Source organism: Triturus cristatus, chromosome 3_2 (genome assembly GCF_964204655.1).
Source record: "Triturus cristatus chromosome 3_2, aTriCri1.1, whole genome shotgun sequence".
Taxonomy (NCBI): Eukaryota; Metazoa; Chordata; class Amphibia; order Caudata; family Salamandridae; genus Triturus; species Triturus cristatus.
This window is the reverse complement of record NC_140584.1, coordinates 914,315,661-914,339,418: the sequence shown is the minus strand read 5'-3', so window position 1 is coordinate 914,339,418 and position 23,758 is coordinate 914,315,661. Positions and strand designations below refer to the sequence as shown.

The following is a 23,758-nucleotide window of genomic DNA, read 5'->3' as shown; positions in this document are numbered from 1 at the left end:
CTGGTTCACTGTCTTTCAAGCATCACAAATCATACATTTTCCAGAGTATACCAGCGAAACTCAATGGCAAATGTGGTCCTTTGATGTAGTGAAGACAAAACTTGAAAAATATGCTTTTATTTACGGCAATATTCAGTGTGATTCATGACCTCCGCCCCCACTTCTTCGCAACCCCGGAAACGGCGTGGGAGTGGGAAGCCAAGATACCTCTTCAACGCCACCCTAAGGATGATCCTAGAACCCTTCAGAAACTAAGGACCTCCACGTGACTGAAATCCTGGAGATCCACACAGCGCCAGAACACCACGACCCGCAGGGCACGTAGTCATCCAATGGACTTCAAAGACTCATCTGGTGCAGATGCCCATGGATGCAGAGAGGCCGCTGACCCGGGCCCGCTTGGAAGTGGACAGGCGATGGCAGGAGAGTTAGACCATGAATGGATCTGGGTACCAATTTCTTGCCTGGCTTTTTACTGACCCACCAGTGCACTATACACAGATCCGTCTGAATCAGGAAAGCCACCTTTAGAGATACTTCAAACATCTTGACTGTTTGATTTTGTATGGCTTACTGTTAGAGTTGTGAGGATTCAGTGTGACAGATGCTTCGTAGAGGGAACGATGGGGTGGGGTGGGGAGAGTTGGGGGTAGTGGGGCTTGGTGCTTGGAGGGGGATTCTGCTTTGTTTCCCTTTGTTCTTTCTTTTCTCCTGCCTGGCTCAGGCTGTTATGCCACACGACTATACCCTACAAATATGCCACTCTTGTACTTCTGGTATGAGAAGAGGGGTATCCGAAGGCTCTTGGCCTTTCCCCCACACCACAGATCCCACCCCTAGAAGGAGTCCACATGGTGCACACCGCGGTTAAATCCACAAAGGTCCACACGATCGTGACCTGGAACGTAAATGGAATTCTAGACCGCATTAAGTGCAGTGAAGTCCTCTGATATGCCAAACACCTTCACCTCTCCATCCTGCAGGAAACACACCTTCTGGGTTCTAATTGCCCTTTCATAAAGAGATTTAAATATGATAAGGTTTATCACGCAGGCTTTGCCAGATGCTCTAGGGGTGTGGTCATTCTTTTACACAAGTCCTTCCCTGTCCTGAATACTCACACAATTGTGTACCCACTAGTCCGATACGTGGTGCTAGAGGGCCTACTTGGGGGATGTCTGTATAATATCCTGAGTGTCTACGATCCCCTCATTTGTCCACCCAAACCTATGCAGCTCTCACAGATGAGGTTTCGAGCTTCTCAGTGGGCACCACTGTCATGGGTGGGGAATTCAAAGCTATACTGCAACCGGAAATAGATACTAATGGTACCCCCACAACACACAGGGACACACCAGTAAGACAACTACAGGAGTGGCCGGATTCTTTGGGTTTATGTAATGTCTGGCGAATATATGGCACCACTGAAGCAGGGATTATACACGCGTTGGCGGCTCATTAACACTCTTGTCTATAGAGATTTTCTTGCTACCAGCTGCAGATGTACTTCAGGTTACCCAGGTAGACATCCTCCCTAGGGGCATTTCCGATCATTCCTCGATTGCACTTTGCTTTGGTAGCCTATCACGTTCACAATGCCCTGTGTGGTGGCTCAATGCCTAGCTACTCCAAGATGAGAACTGTACTTCATTTCTAGACACAGAACTACGGGCCTATTTCACAGCAAAACTGGCTCCTCTGCAGGCATGCTCTGGGCTACCAGGAAAGCTACAATGAGGGGAATAGCTAAATGGAATGTTAGGCTGCTCGAGAAAGACAAGCGACAGCGCATGCTTGAGACTTGCAGAGGCTTATACTCACACTGGAACAGCTGCTCATGCTTGACTTCTCTAAGAGCCTCGGGTACCAGTTGGAACTGGCCAACTCTGTCCTCAGACAAACAGCCCTAGAGGAGGCCAGGCAGTGCTGGAGGGCCTCCACTCAGCGGGTCTATGAGATGGGTGCAAAATCAGGCAAATTCCTCTACTGGTTGGCCACGATTGGGGAAGCCACCAGAGCAATTCCAGAAATCCTCGATCAGGCTGGGATTCTGCACACTGCCGCGGATGAGATAGCGGCGGTAATCGCAGAGTATTATCGAACATTTTATGTGGCCCACCCTGCCTCCTGTCTGAGCAAAATCCACCACTCCTGGCAGAGATTCCTCTCCCTCGACTCTCCATCCAGGACCAGGAGAGCCTTAATGTGCCCATCATCATGTAGGAAATACAAGCTGCCATAACTGAGCTTCAGCCCGAGAAAACCCCATGGTTGGATGGATACCCCCTGGAATGTTACAGGAAGCTCCAGGACCTCTGATACCCCATCTATTCAATATGTACCTAGAGGCAGCCCAAATGGGCCACTTCCTTTTTTTAAAAAAAACCTTTATTAATTTTGTACATAAGAAACATAAGACTCAGTTCCATCGATATGGCAATTGCAATAACAAATGGTGATCAGAAATCATACAGCACAGTTCCAAAAAAGCAGCAGACAAGTTATATCCTGTGACATCTCGTAATCTGTCCGCACCACCCACCGCCCCATGATCAACCCTCCCGCTTTGGATCAGCTTGCCATGTTGCCATGGGGATATCAAATGGGAGCTCTCCTCATTGCCTCAGTTTACAACTCCCATATCCTTTTACCACTACCAGGCCCGTCCCTGAGCAGCTATACAACAGAGCCAGTCTCTCTCGATTCTTGGTGCACAACTTCGGTGGATGTACTGCCCCCATCTTTAGCCGCTCTATATGTTTTATACAGCGCCAAACAATTCTTAGATCTACTACGTGGAGGGAGAAGGTCACTATAATTCTCCGTTTGAGTGCTACAGTACAGCATGTCATTCGCTCACTGAGCTATCGTAGGGGTCGGTCCTCTCGACCAGCAAATCCCCACCCTGCGTTTGGCTAGCAGCAATCCCATGTCAACCAACCTGCAAACCCCCTTAGGTATTGGTTGATAATAGCCCAACAGAGCCAGTGCAGGCTCCGGTGTGAGTTCTAGCTCGATCAACTCCCCCAACTCCTTAAAAAACAGCTCCCAAAACCTGGCTATCCCTGGGCAATTCCATGCCAGGTGTAAGAAATCAGCCAGTTGTTCACTGCAACGTTCACAACTTGCCCCATCTCTGAGGCCATATCTGCTCAATCTCTCTGGTGCATAGTAGACCCTATTTAGATATTTAAAGTGGATCAGACGTTGTCTACCATTGAGGGAAATACGTTTCGTGCTGTTGCAGCAGTACGTCCACATAGCGTCATCTATGTCTCTGTCTAAATCTCTCTGCCATGCTAAACAGGCTTTAGTGAAGTAGTTCCCTATAGGACATGGTCAATTTATATATTTTAGACACTATTCGTGTCAGTGAGTCAGTTTTAATGACGTAGGACGAGGCGGTCAGTTCCGTCGGTTCCATCAAGTCGCCCCCCAAGATATGTAACAACGCTTGTCGTGTTCTGTGGGATTGGAATTTAATTAGAAGGGTGGTTGCAACATCCCCAGTCCCCAAGTCCTCCCAGCTTCTTGCTGTGCCTCCTTCAAACAAGTTCCCTATGACCCGGACCTCTATTGAGTTGCACGCTCTTGTAACTCCCCCATCTTTACACGGGGGCAACCAGTGGCACCAGTCCAGCGGAGTAAGCGGGGAATACAGAATAGCTCCCGCCTGTAACTTTAGAAGGTGGTGCGCAGGTGTAAACATCAGAGCAGGTAATGGGAGAGGAGAGGCCACAACTGTCTCTATACGCAAGTGGGGGGGTGCCAGCTAGCCATGCATCCAGTGGTAAGCGTGCGCACTTTGTGCTGCCCTATAATATAAATCCAAATCAGGCGCCCCCAGCCCCCTTGTGTGGTACGGTAGTGTAAGTATTTGCCATCTGACCTGCGCCTGTTTGCCAGCCAAGCCAATTTAACCATCAATGCTGTGAGCCTCCTAAAAAAGGAGCTTGGAAGTACCAACTGGATATTAGAGAAAAGGAATACAAAACAGGGCAGTATCACCATTTTCATAATAGAAAATCTGCCCATCAGGGACAGTGGTAGTCGGATCCAGCCTTCCACCTCGTCTTCTAATTTGCTAATCGCTACTCCGTAGTTTTCCCTAAATACTACTTCAGAGTCCGTGTGAACCTGGATACCTAGGTATCTCACCGATTCTGTTGACCACTGCAATGGGTAGTCAGGTTCGTACGCATTCGTGGCCGGAGTAAGGGGAAATATGACAGACTTCGGCCAATTTACCCGAATTCCAAACACCACACTGAAGCGCACCACTTCTCGCAGAACAGGGGAGAGGTTACGCTCAGGATCTCAAATGTATAGGAGCGTATCGTCCGCGTAGGTGGAGACAATCAGTTCGTAACCTGGGAATCGTATACCCTTATATCTATGGTATTCTTGGAGTGCACAGGCTAGAGGTTCTACCACCAAAGCATACAATATCGGAGACAACGGACAGCCCTGCCGCATGCCTCCAGTGATATGTATAGCGTCTGTCACTAGATTACCAACTTTGATCCTGGCTGTGGGTGCGCTGTACAATACTCCTAAAAGGTGTAGAAAGACTTTCCCCAAGCCCATCTTCGTCGACAGAGTCGAAGGCTTTCTCCATGTCGAGAAATACATCTACCGCTTGAATCTCCAGTGTGCTGCACCGCACCAAACACTGTTCCCAAATTATAAGTTAGGTTTCGACCCGGAACAAAACCCGCCTGCTCAGGGTGAACCAGAATCGGGGTCAATGGGACTAACCTGTTTGCTAGGATCTTCGCAAACATTTTCCTGTCAACATTAAGCAAGGAAAGCAGACAATAGGAAGCGCACTCATCCGGGGGCTTGCCTGGCTTCAAGATAGCAACGATAATCGCCTCTCTCATTGATGGCGGCATAGTGCCTGTCATACACATCTCGTCAAAGAGGGTGGCTAAATGCGGCAGCATCAGGGCCAAGAACGCCTTGTAAAAGGATACTGTTAGGCCATCTTTCCCTGGTGCGCTACCCGATTTCATGCTCGATAGTGCCGTAATAATTTATTTTAGCTCCAGGTGTCACATCAGGAATTTTACGATGTGCGTTTGTTAGCCATGGCAGCTTTATATGAGTTAAGTAGTCCAAAATGTCCGCCTCAGTACCCCCGCTACGAGTAGAGTAAAGCTGTGAATAATATTGTCAAAACCTCCCTGCAATGGCAGCTTCCTCAGTTAGTATGTCCCGCTCTGCTGTATTGATCTCTGCGACTACTGTTTTTTCCAGTTGTTTTTTGAGTAATTGGGCCAGTACCGCACCCGGCCTTTCGCCCTCTCCATAGGAGCGAGCGGTAGCGTATTTACCAAGGTGCTTTATTTCAGGATCAGCGGCGCCATGGTATTCTTCTAACTGAGATTTGAATTCCTGTATTACATCGTCGTCTGCTCTAATCTGGAGACGGTCTTCCAGGTTAGCTAGTGTCTTTTCCAGATCTGTGAGTCGCTTTCGTATCGCCCTAAGGACTCCAGAGTGCTTAGTCATAGTTACTCCGCGAATTTAGACTTTGAATGCCTCCCAAACCACCTGAAAGCTGTCCACCGATTCGACGTTTGTGGTGAAGAACGTTTCAATCGCTTCTGCCAGTTCCTCTTTAAATACCGCGTCAAGCAAAGAGTAAGGCGGGAACCTCCAAGTAAAGGGGGGATAGTCTTCTGGAGCGTGTCTAATATATATAGTATCAGGGAATGGTCCGAGAGCGTACGGGGAAGCACCTCACAGGCCCGGGTTCGTTCATGTAACTGCCTGGTTGCTAGCCAATAGTCTATTCGGGTGTGTAAATCATGATACTCTGAGTAATGTGTGTATCCCCCTTTTCCTGGTTACCTCTGACGCCACACATCGTACAAGTCAAACTGAACCATTGCATCCGTCACAGTTCTGGCAGCCGCCGTGACGTGTCTCTCCGGGCCCCAAATCTATCCTTCCGTGGGTTCATGATTAAATTGAGGTCTCTGCCCCAAAGCTGTTGCCCCTCCCCGCAAATACAGACCTTTTCTGACAATGCAGTGTAAAAGTTGGGATTATCAAAATTCGGGCCGTATATATTTACCATAAGTAGGTCCATCCCCTTTCCCCTACACCGAGATATCACAAATCGTCTGTCCTTGTCTGTATCTAAGGGTTCGAGTTTGAGAGTGGCCCTGGGGTTCACCCATGTAAGCACTCCCCGCGCATGTGTGGTAAAACCTGCTGCGTGTATGTTTCCTTGCAATCCCCTACTGCGAAGCATGGGGCTATAAGGGGGAGGTGTGCCTCTTGCAATAGTACAATGTCAATGTCATGTCTCGTCAAGTAGGCTAAGACCTTACGTAGCTTCCTGTGGTCATTAAGACCCCTCACATTCCATGTGTTTGCGCGAAGCCTACCATTAGTCGCGGTACTATTGGACCTACTGTGGACTGTCAAGTGGGCGTGTGTTTCCTTTCCCTCTGTACTTGCTGTTGGAACATACAAATTGTTCAATCACCATGCATGAAAATGCATTGCACTGGAAAATCGTCATGCTTTCTGAGTCTCCATCCCCTTCCGCCCCCCACCCATGCTAGGCTTGCCCCAACTGTGCCTCGGCGAAATACCATCCAACATTCCCCTTTTCCCATCTGAAAGTGCAGCAATTTAACACAACTTAACATTAAACGAAGAGAATCCCCCCCCCACTGTGCAATTCCCCAGGTGTGTCATTCACTCGTAGGCGGATGTTGCTCACCTAGCAGGGTAGTGCGTCCAAACCTGACTGAGTATCCTCTCCGCTCACCATCAAACAAATTTAGTGCATCTGCAAAAAGAACATCCCCGCCCCCCACATTCGTATATCTATTACGTCAAAAAGCCTCGTAACAGAACTCCCACCAAAAGCGGACTATTCCACGGCTAACACCATGGCACAATCGATCACGTGATGCTCTCCAATTGTCTGTATCACATTCAATCATGCTCATTCCACGCGACCCCATGAATTCTCATGTATGCCCCCCCCCCAGACCTCCCCAGAAGTAGCATTCTTATCTGTAACTAGAGTAGTCCAGAGTTCAGTCCTGTACGTTCAGTCATTCGCCTTCCGCTCCCACCAAGGAACCTCGCTCCGGACTGCAACGCTTTTCTTTAGACCATTCCTTCAGGGCTTTCTGTAGGACTTTTGGATCAGTGAAGATTCGTGAATGGCACTGTCGATTGACACGGAGTCTAGCCGAGTACTGCATGGCATAGTCTATGTTTTGATCTCTTAGGTGCCTCTTCAGTGGAGCAAACTGTCTGCGCGCCTCTTGTACTCGTATCGTAAAGTCTAGGTATAAAGATATATTGGACCCCTCATATTGTAATGTCTGTTTTTCCCTGGCTACCTTCAACGCTAAATCTCTGTCACGATAATTCAGCAACTTCGCAATTATCGGCCTTGGGGGAGCACCAGGGGCTGGGCGAGGGCCCAGGGAGCGGTGTGCTCTCTCTACCACGAATATGGGAGAAAACGTTTCGCTTCTGAGTGGTGCTACTAGTAATTTCTCTACAAATCTTTCCATGTTGCCGGTCTGGGTCAATTCCGGAAGGCCTGTGATCCTTAAGTTGTTGCGACGGGAACGCGCTTCAAGGTCCTCGGTCTTATCCTGTAAAACTTGCGTCACCCTTCCCAGTTGCTTGTGTTCAGTGTCCATCGTTGTCTGTGCTTCCTCTACCTCTGTGACCCGGCGCTCCGTCATATTCAACCTTTCTGCATGTTTGTCCATTCTCTCTGACATTTTGTCCATCCGGTATGAGAGGGAGTCTATTTTAGTGCCCAGAACAGAGAGACTGCTCAGCAAGCCTTTTCCATTGCAGCCAGCATAGTGCGGATGTCACCATTTGCCTCCTCTTGGGGCAATTCCTGCGCGTTGTCCCCATCTTCAGTAGCATTATCCCACACCTTAGTTTTCCTTTGATCAAATGTAAGTTTAGACTGGGTCTTATCCACTCTGCCCATCGCAGCCGATCTGCAGCAATAATCTGGATCCAAATACACCAGTCACCCAGGCAGGTAGCCACTGCCACGCACATCTCTCCTAGGTTTAGTCGGTGTTCCCACCTACGGTCTCAGTACTGTGCTGTGACCAGAGCAAGGCCGTAGCATAGTGGGCCCGCAGTCGTGCCTCCTCGCAGAGTAGCTGCTGTAGGGCACCAAGCCAAAGACGTCATTCAGGCGTCTTAATCTCTTCAGCCATGCAGGTAACTAGACCAGCCTCGATATGCCAGGGGTAGAACCTCCGCTCCAAAGGGCACCTAGGCAAGCCTCCGCCGCAAGTGGTACCTCCTTATGGCTCAATCAGGGGATAGAGCTTCCCTCTGTCACTTCTTGCACGGCGGCACACAGCAGGGAAAAACAGCGCAGTTCGTAGTGAGTGGCATCTACCATGAGGGGCAACGAGAGGCCGTTCCTTGATCAATAGCACCAGGCGCAGTAACAGTCAGCACCGGCCCGCAGTGTTCCACACAAGATAGCGCCACAGCCTTTCAAGCTCTGTTCAGGTAGTGGGTCCCCGTCAGATGCTCACTTTCCAACACTTGCCACTAGCGACTGCAGTAGAAGGGCAGTTCACAGTGCGCCACACTCCCTCAAAGTCAACACCACCCCCAGACAGTGATTGCTCTAGTTCGCAGCAGGAACCATGCCACATGTACCTTCAAGGTTCAAGATGGCCGGCCTCGCCTGCCGCACCTTCACATTGTACGGAGGCCCGTCATTCAACTCTCTGCAGTCAGGGAACTCGTGCAGTTTTCACTCCCCTGCAGAGCGCCTCAGGGGAATGCAGCAGACGAGCTCCGTCGCCACGTCTTCGCCCATCGGGAGTGCCTCCGTCCACACCGGCTCCCGGTGGTAGTTCCTCACCAGCCCCGTCACGCAGAGCACCAGGGTCTTCCGTGCTCTTCCGGCTCTGCGAGCCACAGGCTGCTCCAGTCACTCATCTACCCGGGGGGCAGGGCACACCGCAGTCGCCGTCAGCTCCGGCCGCATACACGAAATACGTTCCGACACCAGGATCGCCGGAGGCAGTTTTGCCTGCAGGGTCTCGGGCCGCCTCACCCCGTCACGCCAGCCCGGGGATCGCAGCCTTATGCAGGGCCGTTGCAGGCAGAGGCAGCCCGCTTGATAGTCTGGGGGAGTACAGGAACCGGAGACAGCTCCTTTCACTCCCAAGCTCTTCCGGAACTAGGGACGGCTCTAGTCAAGCCGCATTAATTGCGCAGATGCCGGATTCCTGAAGGATTGTGCGATGACGACGTGGAGTTTTCTGCTCAAGCGGCCATCTTCATTGCGAGCAAGCTTCGCCCAAATGGGCCACTTCCTACGGTGGTCCTCTTTACCTCTTAATGTACTGGGCCGGCTGGCCCTCTTAAAAATGATGGTATTCCTATGATATCTGTCTATATTTCAAAGGTTCCCACTGCTGATTCCGGACTGGTAATTTAGAGATCCCATCTCTCTGATCTGCGACTTTCTATAGCCTGGCAAACCACCCCATGGGGCCTGGTATAAGCGCAGGCTTTCGGTATATGATGGTGATATGGCAATGGCTGACCTTCAATTGTTTACTGAGCTACACAACTACTGGTGGTTAATGATTGGTTGACTGGTTGGTGGGATGACACTGCATATCGAGAAGAACACACCTCATTAACTCTGGATAAAGTCATGGGTTTGTTACACAGAGACCTGATCCACAAACACCTCCCAGAGATGACAAGGATCGTCTTTCTGACTTGGGGGACGACTCTGCACTTTCTTCACTGGCAGGACAAGCTCACGCAACAGACCCCATTATGGCAGGGTCGCTACCTCACTCATACCTACAGTCTGCATGGATTTCAGGGGTGAGACAATATTGGTATTGCAACCTTAGGAGACATCTGGAAGGGCAGCCACATTTAATCCTTAAAAGGATCTCTTAGGCACAATTTGATCTCAATAAAACACAATTCCATAAGTATCTACAATCTAGGCATGGTCTTTTGAAATGCAGAGACCATCTGACTTCCCTGCCAGAACATAGTGCATTGGAGGTTTAACTACTAATGGGCAAGCTAGGGAAGGGGGTGTCTCCCACATTTATAGTACACTGGTTAACAACACCCCTGACGTCCTCACGCCCCTGAGACATAAATGGGAGGTCTGGATTGGTGCTCCAGAATATGTGGATTGGCAACTAGCCCGTATGGCTCCTCGCAGGATAGCAATGTCGTCCTGCCACAGACTGATCCAGCTGTATTACGTTCACTGTACATAAATTATTCCTCTGAATTTACGGAAGGCAGGGAAGTGACTGACCCTGGACTGTTGACGATGGCCCTGCCCAGATGCTGAGTTTTTTCATGTGACATGGTCCTGCCCCCAGATCTTGGGAACGCACAGCCCTCGCCTTTTCCCGGATTTTAGGATACAGACTTACATTGACACCCAGGGCAGCCCTATTATGTATACTGTACGACCTGGGCAATACCAGGGGATTTAGGTACTTTATGGGGATGGCCACGATAGTGGCGAAAAGAGATATAGCCCGGAAATGGAAACACCAACATTGTCTGAGTGAGGGGAATGGACCCGTGTGCCGTGCTGGAAGAACCTATTACGTCGCCCGAGGATGCTTTCAGAAACAGGAGCATATATGGGGGAAATGAATGGTCTACTATGGCCTACCGGTTTCAACATAGGACTGTTCATTTATCCTTCTCTCAAATGTATTCGGGTGGGCCAAAGGGTGTGGTAGCAATGGCAGTGTTGTGGTTGACCTTTTCTTTTACTTTGTTTCCAATGTACCACTTGTTTTTGTTTGAAATAAATGCAATTTGGTTTAAAAAAAAAAGAAACACAGACGCATTATCTATTGGGAAGAAAGAGAGCACCTCTGACCAATAAACAATGAGCCCGTGTTAGTGTTTTGTTTCGTATTTAGAGTGTTAAAACTCTACTGCTCAGCTGTACCAAAAGGCAAAGCAATGGTGTTGGCGCTTTTTAGAGTTTTAACCCAATGAGATTTTTTCACAGCCTCTGACAGCTCATTAATAAGAAGGAGAGGTTGGGTTTGGCTTGTGTTGGGCTTGAGGGACCAAGAGGTTGCATCTAGCTTGAGCCAGGCTCAAGCTTGCAAGGGCTCACCCACTTCTAATAATTTTTAATGCTGTGGGCAAAGTTGGGAGGAATCGGAAAATGTTATAATGAGTGAAACATTCTCCGATTTTGCATGCAGCAGAGTTTTCATGTAGCTACCTATTTCCTACAGCTGGATATCCAGTCCAACAGGGGTGGGACATTAGGCTGTTTGATATTGTCATTCGGGTTTTCCTTAGTCCTGAGTCACAACAGAGAAACACAATAACCACGGCGAGGCAGTGACATCATCTCCTTTCCCCACTGCCAGAAATTCCACCCATGGGCTTCCAACAAGAAATGAGAAGTACATGGTGATACTGCCAACAACTACGGTAAACTGCTCCCAGCAGATGTGCCCATGGCCCTGTGCAGCAGTGGGAACAAAACAGTTGTACGGTAGGGCCCCTTTTTGCTGCCATTACATTGTTTGTCTTCAATACATGTTTCACCTGTCTTGTAAAGTTGTCTACATTTATATCATCCCGGTCAAAGAGAAACAAAAGGTCAAATCTGAGGGAGATCTGTTCCGAATCGCTGCCATACATCTATGAGTCATAGGGGAATACGACCTACGTCTCCACTCAGTTGGAGGTGGTGTAGGGGAAATGTCAGAGCATACCCTCGAGAATAGGGCTAAGCAATGAAATGGCGATGTCGTACTTGGATCAACATGGCGGCCAATCACATCAGATCTTTGCCAATGTTAAAGGTAAGTATATCCTCACCAGGTAAATTTGTTTTACTTTAAATGTCCTAGGGTGGGAAGGAACCATGTTTGGCACAAAAAACAAGTACCATAAATCTATCCCTTCAAATAATACCTACGTTGTTCAATTCATACCACAACTTAGAATCCAATAAGGTACAATACAATTATCAAACACTAATAAACAAATATTTTGGCCTATAGGGACCAACATGAAGACAGACTGAGTTATCACTGTATAAGCCTCTTTGGATGAAAATGATACAGTCGTTGAATAAGTAAATGCCTGTCACAATATCCGGACGTGTTTTTGATGATTGTATGTGATTTCATAGAAAAATAATTTGATGGAGAACTATTACTGAGAAACCATTTCACCTAAACTGTTTCATGGAAATTTTCAAAATGAATGGAATTTACCATTTAATAGAGAATAATTCATAAAAAGTATTTTTGTTTGAAATTGGCTATTGGGTGCTAATTATTAAGGTGTGAATACAACGTTTGCAGATCTTACTTTCAGAAATAGTTTTGTTGGAAATATTTATTTCAGTGCTTTACTTCAAGGGACATTATTTCAGATCTATATCTTTTGTATTGTCAAACAACTAATCTGGATGCTTTTAATGCACAGACCCCTCACAACACCTACAACACCTACACACCATCAATCTCTGCCTCCTAGAAAACCCTCACCCTCACTCAGCATAACCCACACCCATCCCTGATCCCTACACTACACCCATCCCTGAACCCTAAAAGCCCTTTCTGCCCCTACACTCTACAAATTACTGAACCACAAACCACAAAACCCCTCACTACCCAGAACTCCACCCATTAAAGAACCCTTTCTATGTCTACCGCCCACACATCCCTGACCCCTGAATGCCCCTCCCTACACCAAACTCCACCCATCCCTGAACCCTAGAAAAGCCCTCAACGCCCTTAAACACCCATCCATGAACCCTTAAAACTTATTACCTCTAAACTCTACCCATCCTTGAACCCTAAAAACCCTTTCTACATCTAAACTCAACCCAGCCCTGAATCCTTAAAACCCCTGACAACTCTAAACTCCACCCAATACTGAACCCTAAAAACACTTCATCAGCCCTAACCTCTACCCATTACTGAACCTTAAAACCCCCAACCACCTCTACACTCCACTCATCCCTGGAAAAACCCTTTCTATGCCTTGATCCCACCCATTCCTGACTCCTAAAAACCCATGATCACCCCTAAACATTACCCATCCCTGACCCCAAAGACCCCTTGCTAGTCCTACACTCCACCCAAATTTAATGTAATTTTGGATTGTTCCTTAAAATTACATTTGCTTTAAAATGTTTCCTTTAATTTTCGATTTATTTGTATTTCCTTAAAATTGGCTTTCCTTGAAATAGGTTTTTCATGATTTAGTTTCCTCCAAAGTGGTTTGACAGTATTCGCTTTGCCATTAATTCCCATTCTTCCGTGTTTTTTATAACACTGATGCGAGCCCGCAGGCTAACAAATTTCCATGCAACAAACCATATTTCTTCTACACAAACATCTTTGTGTCAAAGAATTTGCATTTACTGTAAGCCCAAATGTTAATTTACAAATACCAACTGGTCATTCTAACCTACACCCAGCAGTAGTTCTGAAAGGCAACCGAGGAGAGGCAGTTGCCCCCTTTCAGCACATTTCTCAATTTCTCTGTCTCATCATCAACCAAAACACATTCCAAACGAGTGGTAAACTTTGCCTTAAAGAGCCATGTACAGCTAAAATGATTGGCTCGCTCCTGCTTCCTTCAGGTGTTACTGCACCCAGGCGGCCTTCAGCAGGATAAAGTCTTCCCTTCATCCACACCTGCCAGGCTCACAAAGGACAGAGCAGGAGCTGCGCGTCTCACAGCTGAGGTTAGGGATGCTGTCTGTCTGCAAATCGTAAAGCATGTGCCTTTCACCCGCAATATGTTCAACTGTTAACCAGAAAACATAATAGGTAAACTAATGCTGGTAGGTAACCTGCTGACTGCACTAATTTAGAACAGGTGTACCTCTTCTCGGAAATTCTAACTTGAGCAACAAAGCTGGATTACATTAAGAAAATGAACACTTGTAACTGCATTAGACGAATGAATCTAAATTGAAACATTATATTTGTAAAAAAACTTACATGATTCCCTGACTGCTATCTGTAGTTTGGAACTATATGTTTGACATAAATCAACAGACTAGAATGACTGCTGCCCTCGCATCAAGTTTTACAGAAGCTATGCAGTGCAAGGTCACAAAAACATCAAAGGCACTCATGTGCCAGGTTGGTTGAGGGTCTTTGCTTGCATATATTTCATTTCTATAACAGTGTTTTATTGGTTAAAAAGAAAACAAGTCTCAGGGCCTAAGGCCATTTCTGGGATGCCACAGTGACTGACACCACCCACTGCCCAAACCAGAGCTGACCAATGCCTGTGTCAGTGTTAACTACAAACCCTCCAACTCATTCAAGTGGGACATTATTGACCATCTTATGTTATGAAGTATAAAGTGGACTTGCTGTTTCTATAGTTTTTAAGTGTATGGATTTGTTAAACGCTCTGCTCTGCTCTGTTCAAAAATAGAAAAGGAGCGCCCCCATGGGGTGGACTCTCATGAGGAGGTAACGACGTTTCGAAATAAGTACCAGTGCCAAGCACCGGCAAACACTGGCGCAAATTAAACTTTCTAGATCTAATATCAAGTGTACTGATTTGATTGAAGTGGGTGAAAGTTTGACAAAAACCCTAGAGCCTGTATTAAACATTCACCAAGGGGTTTGAGTAACGGTCGCTGTAGCATTGGGTTTGACTGTTCCCCTGTATATAATACAGTAAATGCAAGAATAAAATTGAGACACCAAAAACATAATGATAAATAAATACGTTTCCAAATTGAAGGTGTTTCACAAGAAGGTGTATGCATTCCTAATCAATGAGTACATTAACAGCACTGATTTAGCTCGACATCGAAAAATGTATAGGCGCTTTCACTTACGTTTTTACATAGGGGTCTGAATATCCGTTTGCATCCATCGCCGCCAAGTGTGCACATCTGATAATGCCGACAACAAGCCCGGATTTTTGTGAGCTGTACTTTAAGGAGATGAGGATCCTTCCGCGTTCTTCCAGGGACTTGTCTTCTGTTTTATCTATCTGCAAAGCAAAGTGAACAGACTGACTTTCAGGTCACGTGATTCACAAGGGCACATGCGCGTTCCTCTTCAGCCAAGTCTACTGTGCAAGAAAAGGCAGGTAGCTAAGTCTGCAGGTGTGCTGACATAGGTGTGCGCGCGAGGGTCTGCAGAGGACACAAAAGCGCGACAACCGGTGGGTCTGGTGTGGAGAATGAAATTCCATTTTCTGGTGCATACTTGTGTGGCATGACCCTCAAATAAACCTTCGCCACTACTCTGCCCACTGCCTAGCCTGATCAGGTTGGATTTTGACATGTTGTCTTGCTGTGCTGCGGTCTCGTTTCTAACTGGCCTACAGTTAGCCTGGCAACCCATCTCTCAGCCAATCCAGATGCTGCTTGCCTGCTGTAGCATCACACAGAATGCTACCAGTGCAAGTATTGGCTTGAGCAGCTGGGGAACTCGCCACTCATTAGGATATCGGGGGTTGCGGTTTTGATCAACCCCAGCTCTGCTAATGGGCAGCTACTGCCAGCCAGAGCGAAGCCTCTAGTGCGCATGTCGGGCTGGCCAGAGAAATTCTCTGTCCAACCCGGCATGCACACTTGTGCTGTGCATTTGCTGACACCCACACCACCACTATGTATGTGATTGTCACTGAAGCCTCTCCCCTTCCAGAGCCGCTGATGCCCCGGATGAAGGCTTACTGTTGTGGGCAGTGGGCGCAGCCAAGAATGTACATATTATTGATTTGAGCTGGCATTTGTTGTGTTTATTGACAGCGGTTATGTAATATAATAGGGGGATCAGGGGGTGCCAGAATATTACTGGGGCAACGCCCTAGGGCCCTAAGGCAGAAACCGCCCCTGAGCCTCTCGTGTAGCTTTTGCAGTGATTGGCCATTTCGTTGCTGGACTATTCAGCCCGCCTGTCTGTCCGTCCCTCCCCCTCTCGGGAGCGGGATGATGTAGACCACACCTAGCATCGTGTAGTTGTAGCCATGATTGGGTCACATTTGTCCTGACTCACTGCAAGCCTTGGTCATCTTCACCGCCCGACACCCGTCACGAAAATCCCCTGTGGAGATACTCTATTGACGACGACTAGAGGTGAAGTAGATGCACGTGCCACAATATTGAATTATTACTGTGGAAGAGTCAATGTAGGAGGCCAGTGTGTGTGTGTGTGTGTGTTTACTGGTGGTGGGAGAAGCAATGCTTGTGTTTGTTTTTCAATGTGTGTGTGCCTGGCAGTGACTCAATCGTTGACCTCACCATGCGTGCAGGTTTATTAATACGGCTGCCGGTCTCTAAGAGTGCTCGATAGCCGTCACCATTGCAACAAATTCGACTCCATAGAAGTAGACAAGGGCACCGAGTGAAGGCTAATGCATGCGGGGGGCCTTGGGCTATGAAAGTAACTGTATTTCCAATAAACCTCCTGAAAGGCAATGAAAAATGAGTGCTTCTCTGGTGTGTTTTGACAGGCTTAACAATCAGCAGCTGGTACTGTACATTATTTGATGCTCCCACTCTAAATGGTGGTGTTATTGTGAAATGTGTTTGTTGGTTTGCACTTTGCAGACGCCTGGTTCATTTTCCATGGCACACATTTGCTATATACATGTTGTTGCCAGACCTAGTGTAGGCCTCTCGTGCAGCTTTGTGCACATGAGAGGCACCGCGGGCGTAGGAGGCTCTACCCCAACGGAGTATGACCAATCACTGTAATGGCTTACTGTGAAGCCATGCAGTGATTGGCCGCTCCATTGCCGGGCTAATCCGCCAGCCTGTCTGTCCCACCCGCCCCGCTTGGGGAGCATGATGATGCAGGCCACCACACCTGACCTCGTGTTGTTGTGGCCCGACTTGGGCCAGTCATATTTGTCCTGACGGTGAGTCCTGATAAAGATCATCTTCACGAAAATCGGCTGTGGTGTGGACATACCGTATTGACAGCGACTAGAGCCAGCCACTTCAAAGGCAAAGGTAGGTGCTGTGCACCGTGCCACAACATATTTAGAATAATAACTGCCTAAAGGGCAACGAAGAAGACCAGTGTGTTTAGAGTTGGGGGGGGAGAAGCATCGCCAATGCTTGTGCTTTTAGATATGAGTGTGCCTGTGACCCAATCATTGCACTGTGCGTGCAGGTTTAATAATAATAGGGCCACCAGTGACTACGAGTACTCGATGGCCCATTATCACCCTTGCAACAATTATTCTGACTCCATAGATTTAGACAAGGGCCTCGACTGATGCCGAATGCATCGGGGGGGGAGGTGCCTTGGGCTATGAAAGTAACTGTATTTCCAATAAACCTCCTAAAAGGCAATGAAAAATGAGTGCTTCTCTGGTGTGTTTCGACGGGCTGAACAATCAGCAGTCGGCCCTATGTACATTACTTGATGCTCCCATTCTTAATGGCGATGTTCGTGTCAGGTTGTTTGCAGACAGCCTGGTTCATTTTCTATGGCACACATTGCTTTATAAATGTTGAGAGCAGTGGTGGCTGCTGTTCAGTGCAATGTGGCTGAACACGAAAGGGGAAGCACAAGCAGCCAATTTGGGGCGGGAGGCATTTTCTTTGGTCAACTCTGCAGTAGTAATCAATAGCATTATAGAATGTTCATTTGTTTAATGATGCCAGTTGCGGTTTATAGTGACATCATTCACCGCATCTGCCACAGCGCGTGCGCGCACACACACACACACACACACCCACGTATTGTTTAATTGTAACTTTGCAGTGTCTTCACCAGATGTCAAAACATAACACTTACTGTAACAGCTAATCATGGCAGTTCCCAACTTCTGCAAGAGGACGACACACAACTTGCCCAGGAAAAGGATATGTACTCTCAACTCACACCTCGCATCTTTGGCAAGTTCTATGGCCTGCCTTTGGTGCGTCTTTAAGTCCCTTTTAGGTCGAGCCTAGAGGCACGCGCCCACTCTCCTCCCATATTTTTCATTGGCTTGAGTCATTGTCTTTCGTAAATGCTGCCTTCGGTTTTGTTCATAGCCTATTAGTCCCTCCTTAGTACGTCCTTGTCTACATTTGTACCATCCCATGGCAACTGGCCCTTTTACTTCAGTTGTTACACAGGACCTGTTATTTAGTCTGTAAGCACTATTTACTTTATTGAGTTTCTCATACTGCAGTACGGACATGCGCTGCTTCAGTTGAAACCGCTTGCGTTTTTTAAAGTTGCACGGCCGCCCCCGTAACATGGGTGCCTGCTTTCAATCACATTAACCCAGCATTATCCTGTGTCTGTATCAACCCCCCCAAGTAAAATAGATTTAGAAATGATTCGCAAATTAAGTCATGTGAATTCCAGGTAGCACATAATCCTGTGCTAATGGGCTGAAGCTGACAACAGCACATCTGTGTTACATGTCATCTGTACAAACGCCACCTGACAGGTTCTTTTCAAAAGCCTGTTTTATTAACACCATCACCAATACCACCACCACCAACACCACCACCACCAATACCACCACCACCACTAATACCACTACCACCAATACTACCAATACCACTACCACCAATACGCCACCACCAAAACCACCAATACCACGGCCACCACCAATTCCACCACCACCTGCAATACAACCAATGCCACCACCACCAATACCAATACCATCACCACCAATACCACCACCACCAGTATCAATATCTATACCACCACTAATACCAATACCACCACCACCAATACCACCACCACCAGTACCAATATCAATACCACCACCAATACCACCATCAATACCACCACCACCACAAATACCACCACTACCAATGCCACCACCACCAATACATCACCACCAATACCACCACCACCAATACCACTACCACCAATAACACCACTACCACCACCAATACCACCAACAATACCACCACCACCAACAATACCACCAACACCACCAATACCATCACCAATACCTCCACCACCAATACCACCACCACCACCACCAACACCACCACCAATACCACCACCACCAATACCAATACCACCGCCAACACCAATACCACCTCCAGTACCACCTCCAATACCAATACCACCACCACCACTAATACCACCACCGCCACTAATATCACTACCACCAATACCACCATCACCAATACCACCATCACCAATACCACCACCACCACCAATATCACCCCCAATACCACCACCACCATCAAATACGACCACCACCATTAACACCACTACCAATACCACCCCTAATACCACCACCAACAATAATACCACAACCACCAAAACCGATACAACCACCAACAATACCACCAATATCACCACCAATAATAGCACCACCACCAATACCACCTCCACCAAAACCACCACCCCAACCACCAATACCACCACCACCAATACCACCAATATCACCACCACCAATACCACCAACACCACCACGACCAATACCAATACCACCAGTACCAATACCACCACCAATACCACCAATGCCACCACCACCAATACCACCACCACCAATACCCAAACCCCCACCAATACCACCACCACCAATACCACTGTCACGATACCACCACCACCAATACCACCAACAACAATACCAGTAACACCAATACCACCACCACCAATACCAACACCACCAGCACCAATACCACCACCACCAATACAAGCACCACTAATACCACCACCACCACCAATACCACCATTACCAATACCACCACCACCACCAATACCAATACCACCTTCACCAATACCAATACCACCACCTCAGTGCCTCTTGCAAACTAGTAATAACAGGGGCACTGTACGAGATCGGAGCAGCAGCCGAGACCATTCCTCCCTCCCTCCGTTCCTGCTATAAAGCAAGCCCCACCCTGCACCAGGAGGTGAAGCCAGGGCTCTACTACAGCTGGAGTGTTTTTATTAGGCCAAATATAGCAATGACATTACACAATTCCACACTGCACACTCAGAGTGGGCAGGCAATAGCGTCCCCCTCCCACCTGCTCTTCCGCCGCGACAGTGTAATCACAGACCAAAAGGTGTTGGAATGCTTTGTTAGCGTTTATAGCTCGGATTATTTATAACTCTCACTTCACACTTTGTGTCTGTGTAATTTACAACACTTACACATCTTCTTCACTGCACTATTTATCACTACTTTGAAGACGTCGCAGGCCGGTCTCTTCCTCTGATATTTACAATCTAACAAGCGGTCGAGAAGGCCCTTTATTGCAATGCAATATGTCTCGCATTTGCAAGAGTTTAAGCTAAATAACAATGCCTTTTATTTATGTTTTAAAACCCAAAACATAAATAAAAGGCATTGTCATTTACAATGCCAATAGCTGCGACTCGTGTGAATGCGAGACCTATTGCATTGCAAATGCTTGTTTTATTTTCAAGTAGTGCTTAGAGAAACACAAGACTATCTGGTGCTTCATGAAAAGCTGTAATTTCTTCACATTTTCAATCGCTATGAACCACTTAGATGTTTACAAGTTGGTTGTTAACCCTATAATCAATGTAACATCACTATTTTTACACTCTTCATATTATTAAATGGCAGTCGAAGACAGTCCCCCGGACTTACCTTTTGCATGAGCCAATATTTTAATTGTGACCTTCTTTAAAAAATTCTGGCACATTAGGGAAAATGCTTTTTTTCTGTATCCCGAAAAAAAGTCATACATTTGTAAAGGGCAATAATTTTAAATTGCCTTTTCAATTTACCTTCTAAATGGACTGTATGCTCGTTAATAAATAAATGTCAGCTAATGGGCGTGTGTTCCAGAGTTTGCAGCAGGGCACAAGTCGGGGGTACACGCGGGTGGACTGTGTCTACCCACTTTTTTCACAGGGTGGACGCGGTCCACCCTGCCAAGAATTTGGGCCCCACTGAAATAGATGCTCAATTCCTCCCGGTGTAATTTCCAAACACAGGGACACTTTCAGCAGCACCTGCAGGTTGTTATCTGCTTTCGATCAGCAACAATGTGCAGGCGGGACAGGATGGGGCTCTCTTATTTCTGACTCCTGCTTGGCCCATAACAAAGGCCGAATCTAAGGGGTCATCAGGCCTCTTTTGTTCCAGTCTCCTGGCTGGCAGCAGTCAGGAGCCTCACACCTAGAGGCAAATGCAGCAGAGTGGAAACAAAGTCTCACACCTTGTTAGCACTTCACACGTACTTAAGAGAGGCAGCTTTTCACTTTGTTCAGGCTCTGTTTAGGAGATATGCATGCATGCACTGTAAGAATGTCAGATGTGTTGATCTTTCCCAGTATTTGCACAACATAAATAGCATTTATATAGCACATACTACCCCTGAGGAGGCGTGTAATAAATTAAATATCACTATTTTTTCTTTCATAGCACTATGGGTAGAGGAAGTTTAACGCTGACAAAAGGCAATATTGGTTTATGTGACGCTTACAAAAGTGTGAATCTTCTACCTCAATCAGGAGGGTTTGCAAGCATATTCGAAATGTGCTCAAATGTACTCATGATAGACCTACTAAACATATATGTGTGGGCTTAAGATCTGATGTCACTTCTTATGAAGCCACTTCCTGTGATGTCACGCGCTGTGATGTCACGTGCCTCACGCGCCGTGCTGTCACACGCCTTGATGTCACTCGCCGTGATGCCACTTGCACATACTGATTAATTAGGCTAGTCCTCCCACTTCTTCTTTTAGGACTTGTGCCCTGGTTTGCAGCAACATTCTGTCACATAACCCAAGTCGCATATTATGTGGGATACACCAGGAAATAACTAATTTAAAATGAGTTGAAATTTCTACTATACATACCTTCAAATGCACCCTTTCAAATCCAGGCAAATAATATAAAGAATTCTCTCACCTGCCCACAGACATCATTGTGAACATGTAGTGCAGCTCTTGTGTACACACGCAGTACACAGAGATAGATACGTGTGTAAATCAGTGCATAGCGTATGTTACACAAGACAAAGCAGACTACATGGTTCAGGCGTCGCATGTCATGTCATCCATACTGGTGGCATTACAGTTTATCATATGAAATCTCTTAATTGCTGTCATAACTACACTTTCACAATCGCTTTATTAACCTTCTTGCTTTCCCAAATTCGCTTAAAAATGCACCATTCCGACTCTTTTTTTCAAAACCCCCTCGAACCTCTTATGCCGCTCGCTCCCCGCAGTGCATAACCACAACTTTTAGGCTCACCACTTTCAAATGTCACCAGCCGCCACTGTAAATTCTAAGAGGCCCCGGTCTCCCTCTGAACGTGCCAGGGACTGATCGCCCGAAGGCTGCCTGTGGCACTCTCCAGAGACTGTCACCTCACAGCAGAAATAAAATGTATATTACAAGCCTGGCAGCATCTTCCAAGGAGACGAGGTCAGTGAAGACAGCTGCTTCAGAGACAAGCCCTGAATGACAAGAATTGAAGACAATTGTGGAGTCTGAAACCCCTGCTCTCCGCGCCTCCAAGGGCATTACCCTGAGTGACAAATCTATTTCCCGTTCACCTGGGAGGGGGCCCCGGGGACAGGATTTTTTTTGTAATCTCTTCAAAAATGGCCGCTGGCATTATCCCTCCGAGACGCAGGCACCGGTTCAAACAAGTATTTTAGTTAGATTATTTCTGGCAGAGACGGAAGGCGGAAGTAGCACATCTATCAGTGGAATGCTCCAGAAGAACTACCTCCGACCAACTGTTAGCACACACCAGGCAATCAGCGGCAAAGGGACGCAGCAGCCAGGAGCCGCACTTCCGCGGCCAGTTAATTACAAATTACCGTCGCCAGCACTGGAAAAGGGCCAATGGCGAGTGAGAAGTGAGCAGCAATTACAGTCACACCTCTGCTCGTCACTCTTCTGACAGACTGACGGGCTGTCAGTCAGGGTTTCCGGAACAGATAAAGGGAGCTGCCCCCTGCCAGGGAGCCTGGCAGACGCGGTGGAAAAAACACAGAGCAGAACATTTTAATTGGACCCTAACTATAGCCTCTTTCTAGGGCCTTAAAAATGCTCCCGGTGGGTACATTTTTTCTTGTATTTTTTCATCTGACGATTTTTTCAACATAACTAACTATCGTTGGAGTCGGGAGTCCTTTCCGGTTGAGGTTTAACCCAAATGTATGCCTTGCCTCAAGAACACTTTACGGCGCATTCTTTAGAAAAAAAGTCAACCAGATCGTGCTTTGTAGGTTTACGTCTGCATTTTTCGTAGCTTTACTCATTTTTGTAAATTTACAAAAAACTAGGGAGAATGACCACTGTACCATCCAGTCTTGTTCCTGTGGAATATTCGACTACAGACAACCCACCTGTTTGGGGTCACCCGGCCCTCATTTTTTTTCACCATGTCAAAAAACAGTGGGCCATATACTGCCGCTAAAGCGGCGATAATGGGCTTTATTAATATGCCCTTGTGAATTCCCATAGAAGCCCAGGTTCTGGTGTGAACCTGGGCTTCTATTGGAATTCTCTGCGGTATATTATCAAGCCCATTATCGCCGCTTTAGCGGCAGTTTCCTGTCGCTAAAGCGGCGATAATGTTATTGCCGTTCCTTGATAATATGGCCCAGTGTTTCAAGAGTAGCAATCCATTTCCGTTCACCTATAAAAAATACATAGGAGTATTTGGGAACTTCTTCCCCACAAAAAATACTAACTCCCAACATTTTATTGTGGTAAATGTACACATGCATTTAGGGTGAAAAATGCATTGCGAATGTTTATGATTAGCTAAACATTCCTAACTGTATGGGTTCCCCAAC

At 47.1% G+C, this 23,758-nt stretch overlaps 1 protein-coding gene across 1 annotated transcript in view; it reads right to left on the bottom strand.

Annotated features, from left to right (window-relative positions):
- The window catches only part of LOC146858448 (double C2-like domain-containing protein beta), a 602,492-nt gene that overhangs the window by 445,839 nt on the left and 132,895 nt on the right, over positions 1-23,758 (bottom strand). The window contains exon 3 of the mRNA XM_085649370.1: positions 14,876-15,033. Coding sequence (XP_085505496.1) covers positions 14,876-14,913 — 38 coding nt within the window. The 5' untranslated portion in view covers positions 14,914-15,033. The remainder of the gene's footprint in view (positions 1-14,875; positions 15,034-23,758) is intronic.